Source organism: Nothobranchius furzeri, chromosome 15 (assembly GCF_043380555.1).
Source record: "Nothobranchius furzeri strain GRZ-AD chromosome 15, NfurGRZ-RIMD1, whole genome shotgun sequence".
Classification (NCBI taxonomy): Eukaryota; Metazoa; Chordata; class Actinopteri; order Cyprinodontiformes; family Nothobranchiidae; genus Nothobranchius; species Nothobranchius furzeri.
In genome coordinates, this window is record NC_091755.1 from 44,306,306 (window position 1) to 44,316,305 (window position 10,000).

The 10,000-nt window shown below is 49.6% G+C and overlaps 1 protein-coding gene across 4 annotated transcripts in view; it reads left to right on the forward strand.

Annotated features, from left to right (window-relative positions):
• Positions 1-1,660: 1,660 nt before the first annotated feature.
• Positions 1,661-10,000, forward strand: part of kif3b (kinesin family member 3B) — a 25,999-nt gene continuing 17,659 nt past the window's right edge. Inside the window, exons 1-6 of one of the 4 annotated variants that reach the window (XM_054746313.2) lie at positions 1,661-1,763; positions 6,092-7,559; positions 7,630-7,731; positions 8,085-8,207; positions 8,363-8,481; positions 8,551-8,667. In XM_054746313.2, coding sequence (XP_054602288.1) covers positions 6,177-7,559; positions 7,630-7,731; positions 8,085-8,207; positions 8,363-8,481; positions 8,551-8,667 — 1,844 coding nt within the window. In that variant the 5' untranslated portion in view covers positions 1,661-1,763; positions 6,092-6,176. Of the gene's footprint in view, positions 1,961-2,127; positions 2,358-6,091; positions 7,560-7,629; positions 7,732-8,084; positions 8,208-8,362; positions 8,482-8,550; positions 8,668-10,000 lie in introns of those variants that run through there. The other 3 variants (XM_054746312.2, XM_054746311.2, XM_015976272.3) reach the window with 3 other exon arrangements.

A 10,000-nucleotide genomic window follows, 5' to 3' on the forward strand; every position in this document is an offset into this window, starting at 1 on the left:
GAACAACACTTCGGACAAAAGGGGCAGGTGCTCAATCACCCCACCCCCACCCCACCCGCACGTGCCTGCTAAGAAATCCAGGGGTGTCGGACTGGGGGGGGGAAGGGTACCGTTTACCCAGGAACCACTGCAGGGAGGGGCCCTGAGACAGCTTTGAATAAAAATGTTTTATTGTTGTTTTTTCCCCCAACTTAATGTCTTAATAAACTTCCCTTTACCTGGATAAAGAGGTTAAGAAACAGAATTTTGCCTTAAAAATAATAACTGAATAATCTCTGAGGCATCTATCACCCCTTAAAAATGTGCAAAGTGGTTTAGTCCACACCAGCGGCCAGAGGCTGCACGGCCGCATGTACAGCTATGAGACATCGCAGATGCCGACAGCCACAGCTGGAGGCAGGAGAGTCAGTCATGTCTTTTCCCAAGAAAGGGAAATCTGGTTTCCAGGAAAGAAAAGAAGGAGAAAAAGTTAATTGAACAGAAGCAAATATTTAGGTTTTTCAAGAAGGAAGGTGAGCAGCAGCAGAGCACAGTTTTAGCTGATATTAGCTAGCTCTCAGAAGCTGCATTCATGTTAGGTGTTCAGTGTTAAACGCCTTTAGTTTCACCATCAAGATCAAATATAAATTAATTAGTGTTATCAGTGAAAACACTAATTAATATATATATATATTAATCAGAATTATTATCGCGGGCAGCCGCCGCCAATTAATTGGCGGACCTCGCAGTAAAAACAGGTTCACTCTGTGTGGATATTTCAGCTCCTTCCCAGTCATGGACCAGGACAAACTTGGTATCGATGGATTCGTGGTAATCCCAGGAATGAGAAGCTGCCACTGCTTTTCGTATAGCATGATGACACTGGTGTTAGAGGATTGTTATTGACTTGGTTAGATATTTTAAGCCTATTTTAAATTTCTTTATATTTGATCTTGAAAACGGACAATCTTATAATGTGGCTGATAATGCAGGGATTATAAAATTTAGAGTACATTACATTCACAGAGAGAACCTGGTTTATTTCATGTCATATATATTTAATATATCAATGTATATCAGTATTAGCTAAGCTTAACATCATGAACCACATGGCCCTTTAGACGCAGCAGCAGCAGCAGCAGGGCCCTCATTGTCTCCAGAAAGCACTGAGGAGATGAGACAAGGTGAGCTCACTATACAATTAAGTTATTCAATTTACAAGCAATCGTTAGCAGCAGATTTATCTGAAAGGACATGTTAGGGTATATTTTGGTGACCTAATTCATGATCTATTGAAAGCCAATTAGTCAAAGGATTGGACTTTAAAGATCTCATAAGTGATTTTGCTAACATGAAGACCCATCAGAGGGCATTTACTGGAAAATAAATTCCAGGATTTTTGTTTGAACACATTGTTGGCAAATAAAAATAATTATATGTGAAGTCTGGGCATTTCACTTTTATTATGCTGGCATTTGTATTTGCTCAATATAGAGGTTAAACTAAGATCATATTTATTATCTTGAAAGCATGACAAAAATGTGTAAGAGAGATATTAAACAATTGAGCATGGGGGCCCACCTAGAAGACTTGTACCTAGGGCCCAGAATTTGGTGCTACGCCCCTGAAGAAATCACAATGTAACCATAGAAACACTAGTGTGTGTGCACGCGCGCGTGTGTGTTGAGGGGGAGACACCACGGAGAGTCTACTTTGAGATGAATACCACAGAGAAATACAAAGTAAATTCCGCTAACACCCCGAAGTGCGCCGGATTATAGAAGGTGCGGACCCTCTGATGGGCCATCAACGGCTCGCGCGAGCGCTCTGAGAGTTTGCGTTAACAAACGGACAAGTCACGTTATCGGGTGTGTGAGCTGTTTTTTTAGGGTTGTGGGAAAACCTGGGCCCGCCCGTGCGTGACATACATGTGGGGAAGTGTGTTTAGTTCCCGCACGCCGTCCCGAAGAGTGTTAGCCAGGTAATGCTATCATTTGTGTAGCCGAGGTTACCGCAGTGTTTGCCGTTGCTAGGCCGGGTGTCATGGTCTTATTATGGGCTGTATGAAACACGAGCTAACGCTAACGGACCTGCTAGCTGCCAAGCGTCAGTATTTTAACCAGCTGCTGGTCGGAGTGCTGCGGTTAACGGCGGTCAGTTAGCCTAGTTAGCTCATGTGACCTAGTTAACCGGTTATCTAAAGCAGGTTTGTGGCTGTGGACAGACATCTTTACTCTGGTTAATCAGCAGTACCGGGGATTATAATCTGAACAGGGTCGTTGTGTCGGAATAACTGGCGTTAAACTCTTAATTTAACTTCCGGTCTCGGAGGGGTTCGAGCCGCTAACCGGGGTTCTGGTCCCGGACCAGATTTACAGGTGAGTGAAGCTCCGCGGTGGGTTGGTTGTTTAGCCACTAAACTCTAACCTGTTAACTAGTTTGTCTTAAAAGGCACAAAACCAAAGGGATGAGCCGGTTTTCAGTTGTCACATCAAGTTGTTTTATTCCTTTACTTTGTTGAATCATTAAAACACTCTAACTGTCCACCAGCACGGCGGCTGCCACGGTTCCTGCTCAAAGGGTCTTAAACTTTGATAACGGGACTTTAATAAAACAAGCATCGCATTAAAAACCTGTTCGACTCGGAGCCATCAGGTCACTGGTTATTAGGGCTTTGTTTGACTCGGAGCCATCAGGTCACTGGTTATTAGGGCTTTGTTCGACTCTGAGCCATCGGGTCACTGGTTATTAGGGCTTTGTTTGACTCGGAGCCATCAGGTCACTTGTTATTAGGGCTTTGTTCAACTCGGAGCCATCGGGTCACTGGTTATTAGGGCTTTGTTCAACTCGGAGCCATCGGGTCACTGGTTATTAGGGCTTTGTTCAACTCGGAGCCATCGGGTCACTGGTTATTAGGGCTTTGTTCAACTCGGAGCCATCGGGTCACTGGTTATTAGGGCTTTGTTCGACTCGGAGCCATCGGGTCACTGGTTATTAGGGCTTTGTTTGACTCGGAGCCATCAGGTCACTGGTTATTAGGGCTTTGTTCAACTCGGAGCCATCAGGTCACTGGTTATTAGGGCTTTGTTCGACTCGGAGCCATCGGGTCACTGGTTATTAGGGCTTTGTTCAACTCGGAGCCATCGGGTCACTGGTTATTAGGGCTTTGTTCGACTCGGAGCCATCGGGTCACTGGTTATTAGGGCTTTGTTTGACTCGGAGCCATCAGGTCACTGGTTATTAGGGCTTTGTTCAACTCGGAGCCATCGGGTCACTGGTTATTAGGGCTTTGTTCAACTCGGAGCCATCGGGTCACTGGTTATTAAGGCTTTGTTCGACTCGGAGCCATCGGGTCACTGGTTATTAGGGCTTTGTTCGACTCGGAGCTATCGGGTCACTGGTTATTAGGGCTTTGTTCAACTCGGAGCCATCGGGTCACTGGTTATTAGGGCTTTGTTCGACTCGGAGCCATCGGGTCACTGGTTATTAGGGCTTTGTTTGACTCGGAGCCATCGGGTCACTGGTTATTAGGGCTTTGTTTGACTCGGAGCCATCGGGTCACTGGTTATTAGGGCTTTGTTCGACTCTGAGCCATCGGGTCACTGGTTATTAGGGCTTTGTTCGACTCGGAGCTATCGGGTCACTGGTTATTAGGGCTTTGTGAGGATTCTGAGCCATCGGGTCACTGGTTATTAGGGCTTTGTTCGACTCGGAGCCATCGGGTCACTGGTTATTAGGGCTTTGTTCGACTCGGAGCCATCAGGTCACTGGTTATTAGGGCTTTGTTTGACTCGGAGCCATCAGGTCACTGGTTATTAGGGCTTTGTTCAACTCGGAGCCATCGGGTCACTGGTTATTAGGGCTTTGTTCGACTCGGAGCCATCAGGTCACTGGTTATTAGGGCTTTGTTCGACTCGGAGCCATCGGGTCACTGGTTATTAGGGCTTTGTTCGACTCGGAGCTATCGGGTCACTGGTTATTAGGGCTTTGTTCAACTCGGAGCCATCGGGTCACTGGTTATTAGGGCTTTGTTCGACTCGGAGCCATCGGGTCACTGGTTATTAGGGCTTTGTTCGACTCGGAGCCATCGGGTCACTGGTTATTAGGGCTTTGTTCAACTCGGAGCCATCGGGTCACTGGTTATTAGGGCTTTGTTCAACTCGGAGCCATCGGGTCACTGGTTATTAGGGCTTTGTTCGACTCGGAGCCATCAGGTCACTGGTTATTAGGGCTTTGTTTGACTCGGAGCCATCAGGTCACTGGTTATTAGGGCTTTGTTCAACTCGGAGCCATCGGGTCACTGGTTATTAGGGCTTTGTTCGACTCGGAGCCATCAGGTCACTGGTTATTAGGGCTTTGTTCAACTCGGAGCCATCGGGTCACTGGTTATTAGGGCTTTGTTTGACTCGGAGCCATCAGGTCACTGGTTATTAGGGCTTTGTTTGACTCAGAGCCATCAGGTCACTGGTTATTAGGGCTTTGTTCAACTCGGAGCCATCGGGTCACTGGTTATTAGGGCTTTGTTCGACTCGGAGCCATCGGGTCACTGGTTATTAGGGCTTTGTTCAACTCGGAGCCATCGGGTCACTGGTTATTAGGGCTTTGTTCGACTCGGAGCCATCGGGTCACTGGTTATTAGGGCTTTGTTTGACTCGGAGCCATCGGGTCACTGGTTATTAGGGCTTTGTTTGACTCGGAGCCATCGGGTCACTGGTTATTAGGGCTTTGTTCAACTCGGAGCCATCGGGTCACTGGTTATTAGGGCTTTGTTCGACTCGGAGCCATCAGGTCACTGGTTATTAAGGCTTTGTTCGACTCGGAGCCATCGGGTCACTGGTTATTAGGGCTTTGTTCGACTCAGAGCTATCGGGTCACTGGTTATTAGGGCTTTGTTCGACTGAGCCATCGGGTCACTGGTTATTAGGGCTTTGTTTGACTCGGAGCCATCGGGTCACTGGTTATTAGGGCTTTGTTCGACTCGGAGCCATCGGGTCACTGGTTATTAGGGCTTTGTTCGACTCGGAGCCATCAGGTCACTGGTTATTAGGGCTTTGTTCAACTCGGAGCCATCGGGTCACTGGTTATTAGGGCTTTGTTTGACTCGGAGCCATCGGGTCACTGGTTATTAGGGCTTTGTTTGACTCGGAGCCATCGGGTCACTGGTTATTAGGGCTTTGTTCGACTCTGAGCCATCGGGTCACTGGTTATTAGGGCTTTGTTCGACTCGGAGCTATCGGGTCACTGGTTATTAGGGCTTTGTGAGGATTCTGAGCCATCGGGTCACTGGTTATTAGGGCTTTGTTCGACTCGGAGCCATCGGGTCACTGATTATTAAGGCTTTGTTCGACTCGGAGCCATCGGGTCACTGGTTATTAGGGCTTTGTTTGACTCGGAGCCATCGGGTCACTGGTTATTAGGGCTTTGTTTGACTCGGAGCCATCGGGTCACTGGTTATTAGGGCTTTGTTCGACTCTGAGCCATCGGGTCACTGGTTATTAGGGCTTTGTTCGACTCGGAGCTATCGGGTCACTGGTTATTAGGGCTTTGTGAGGATTCTGAGCCATCGGGTCACTGGTTATTAGGGCTTTGTTCGACTCGGAGCCATCGGGTCACTGATTATTAAGGCTTTGTTCGACTCGGAGCCATCGGGTCACTGGTTATTAGGGCTTTGTTCAACTCGGAGCCATCGGATCACTGGTTATTAGGGCTTTGTTCAACTCGGAGCCATCAGGTCACTGGTTATTAGGGCTTTGTTCGACTCTGAGCCATCGGGTCACTGGTTATTAGGGCTTTGTTCGACTCGGAGCCATCGGGTCACTGGTTATTAGGGCTTTGTTCGACTCTGAGCCATCGGGTCACTGGTTATTAGGGCTTTGTTCAACTCGGAGCCATCAGGTCACTGGTTATTAGGGCTTTGTTCGACTCGGAGCCATCAGGTCACTGGTTATTAGGGCTTTGTTCGACTCGGAGCCATCGGGTCACTGGTTATTAGGGCTTTGTTTGACTCGGAGCCATCGGGTCACTGGTTATTAGGGCTTTGTGAGGATTCTGAACAGCAGAGGTGTGAGCCGTCATCAGAACTGGTGTGTTTTACTGGTTGTGTCTGCTCCAGCTCTTTCAGATGGTGGGATGTGTATTGGTGAACTACTGAAGGACTCGACGTGCTGAGCAGTGAGGTCTGGCATCTTCTCACCAACATGTCCAAGAGCAAAAGCTCCGAGTCCGTTAAGGTGGTGGTCCGCTGTCGCCCCTTGAATGAGAAAGAGCGGGCTGCTGGATTTGAGCGGATGGTCTCTGTTGACGTCAAGCTGGGCCAGATTATTGTCAGGAGCCCCAGAGATGCCAGCGAGCTTCCTAAAATCTTCACGTTTGACTCGGTGTACGACTGGAACTCCAAACAAATAGATCTGTACGATGAAACCTTCAGGCCTCTGGTGGACTCTGTTCTGCTCGGGTTTAACGGGACAATCTTTGCTTACGGCCAGACGGGGACAGGAAAGACCTACACAATGGAGGGAATACGAAACGATGCAGAGAGGAGAGGGGTGATCCCTAATTCCTTTGAGCATATATTCACACACATCTCACGCACCCAGAACCAGCAGTACCTGGTGAGAGCCTGTTACCTTGAAATTTACCAAGAGGAGATCCGAGACTTGCTCTCCAAGGACCAATCACGGCGTCTGGAGCTCAGGGAGAGGCCCGACATCGGCGTGTATGTAAAAGACCTTTCATCGTTCGTCACCAAGTGTGTCCGAGAGATCGAGAACGTCATGAATGTGGGCAACCAGAACCGTTCGGTGGGCGCCACAAACATGAACGAGCACAGCTCGCGCTCACACGCCATCTTTGTCATCACTGTGGAGTGCAGCGAGCTAGGTGTGGATGGGGAGAACCACATCCGAGTCGGAAAGCTCAACCTGGTGGATCTGGCAGGAAGTGAAAGGCAGACCAAGACCGGCGCCCAAGGGGAGCGACTGAAAGAAGCCACGAAGATCAACCTGTCTCTTTCGGCCCTGGGAAACGTCATCTCCGCTCTGGTGGACGGCCGGAGCAGCCACATCCCGTACCGGGATTCAAAACTAACCCGTCTGCTGCAGGACTCCCTGGGCGGGAACGCCCGTACTGTGATGGTCGCCAACATCGGCCCGGCGTCATACAATGTGGAAGAGACCCTAACGACGCTCCGCTACGCCAACAGGGCCAAGAACATCAAAAACAAGCCGCACATCAACGAGGATCCGAAGGACGCGATGCTCCGGCAGTTTCAGGAGGAGATTGCGAAGCTGAAGGAGCAGCTGAACAAACGAGGTGGAAAGAAGAAACGTAAAAAGCAGAGGAGGAGAGATGGAAGTGATGGTGAGGATCTGGAAGACGGAGAGACGGAGGACGACGACGATGAAGGAGGTGACTACTGGAGAGAGCAGCAGGAGAAGCTGGAGAGGGAGAAAAGGGCCATCTTGGAAGATCACAGTCTGGTGGCTGAAGAGAAGACGCGTCTGCTGAAAGAGAAGGAGAAGAAGATGGAAGATCTGAAGACCGAAAAGGAGGCTGGAGAGAAGCTGACCGCGAAAGTTAAGGTAAGTCAGAAAAATAGAAACCAGAAGTCTGCAGCATCGTTCGTGATCCAAACCTCTGGTTTCCTTTCAGGCGATGGAGAGCAAGCTTCTGGTGGGCGGGAAGAACATCGTGGATCACACCAACGAGCAGCAGAGGATGCTGGAGCAGAAGAGGCAGGAGATCGCTGAGCAGGTAAACCACGATTTCCAAAGCTTTTACAGCAGAAGTCCGGTTCTGTTGCCTCCTGCAGAGGTCTCTGGGTTGTCCTTCTGCTTTGGAGAGTGGGTCACATGGGGCATATGATGTCATCGCTGACATGGAGGCATTCCTGCAGTTTCTCATTTAGTCCCAAAGCGTCTGCGTGAGATGTCTGATGTCTTTGAGACTAAATGACCTGGGCTCCAACTGGGCTCTAGCTGGGCTCTAGCTGGGCTCTAGCTGGGCTCCGGGTCTCTCTGACCTTCTGAACAAACCTTTCAACGTTTCGGCGACACCGAAGCCCAGAGAGGCCCTGAGACCCTCCTGTCGGCTGCTCGTCTTTCCAGAAACGTCGAGAGCGGGAGATCCAGCAGCAGATGGAGAGCCGTGATGAGGAGACGCTGGAGCTGAAGGAGACCTACAGCTCGCTTCAACAGGAGGTCGATATTAAAACCAAGAAGCTGAAAAAGGTGAGAGGAGGCAGGAACTTAGCGTTATTAAAACCAGAGCAGAGCAGCAGCTCCAGAAGGACTCGGAGGAAAAGCTCACTCAGTATTTTTAAATGGGGACAGCTTTTAAACCAACAGTGTTGCTGCCTCAGACTCAATCAGCTTCCCTCCTTCAGCTCTTTTCCAAGCTCCAAGCTGTGAAGGCGGAAATCCAGGACATCCAGGAGGAGCACATCAAGGAGCGCCAGGACTTGGAACAGACCCAGAACGAGCTCACCCGTGAACTCAAACTCAAGTATGGGACCACGTCTGGGTCTTCTGCTAGGAGCTCCTCCCACTTTTACCAACAACATTTGTCTTTCAGGTACCTGATCATAGAAAACTTTATTCCTTTGGAGGAGAAGAACAAAGTCCTCAACAGAGCTTTCTTCGACGACGACGACGAGTGCTGGAAGCTGAAGGCCATCACCCGGATTGAGGAGTGAGTTTCAGAATGTGGTCCCAGTCCAGGGGCGATGGTGGCACAGGAGTTAAGCGCTTGCCCCGTAATCGGAAGGTTGCAGGTTCGAGCCCCGCTCAGTCTGTCACTGTCGTTGTGTCCTTGGGCAAGACACTTAACCCACGTTGCCTGCTGGTGGCGGTCGGAGGGACCGGTGGCGCCAGTGCTCGGCAGCCTCGCCTCTGTCCGTGTGCCCCAGGGCAGCTGTGGCTACATCGTAGCTCATCCCCACCAGTGTGTGAATGTGTGTGTGAATGGGTGAATGACTGATTGTGTTGTAAAGCGCCTTGGGGGGTTCCAGGACTCTAGAAGGTGCTATATCAAATACAGGCCATTTACCATTTAAGTCCGGGTAGCGAACCGTGGTCCTGGAGAGTCACTAAGGGTGGGCGGTATAAACGGTATACGGTAGAAACGATATGAATTTGGCCTACGGTAGAGATTTTGACTATATCGGCCTATCGTGGTAGCGCATATTGATGACATCATCAAGTGGCGTCTGTTGAGGCTGAAAGCACGGAGCCTGTGGAGGAGGAGGCTCTCGTAAAGAAGACCGGTGCAACATCGGTCATTTGGACTTGATTTGGCTTTAAGGAGTCGGCTGTGGAGCAGAACAATATAATCTGCAAAGTACGCCGCAAGAAAGTATTGGCGAATGGAGGGAATACATCTAATTTGTTTCACCACCTCAAAACGAAGCACGTTGTGGAATACGAAGAAAGCCAAAAACTGCGTCCTCGACAAACGTCCAGCCAGTCAAGCGGTAAGAAAAAAGGTGCTAAAGGCGCTTGGTATGAGAGGAATGATCAACGGTGGATTGATGTTACAAATGCCATCAGCACGGACCTGCGTGAGGACACGGTGCCGTTCCTTACAGTGGAGAAAAGGGCTTTCAGGACATGATGAAGACACTCGATCCACGTTACGAGGTACCGAGCCGCAAGCACTTCAGCCAAACAGAGATGCCAAAACTACGAGAAAGTCCGCGAGCAAGAAACACCAAGCGACTACGAAGAGACTACTTAAAGAAGAGCTCCAAGCCTGTGTGACCACCGACAACGGGGCAAATATGGTAAAAGCAGAATGACCGGACAAGACTGCAGTGCTTCAGTCACAGGCTCCACCTCGCCAGCGGTAGGTTAAACATTTCTTTTAGTCGTAGTTCAACATTATACGCTAGTGCTGCGTGACGTGTGCAAGCTTTCATGGACAAAGCCCGGTGCTAGTCGTCTATGTGCTACTTTGGGTAAATGCGCGTGCACAGACCGATTATTACGTCCCTGGCTGTTAACCTGAAGAGACGCTCTTCCTGTGG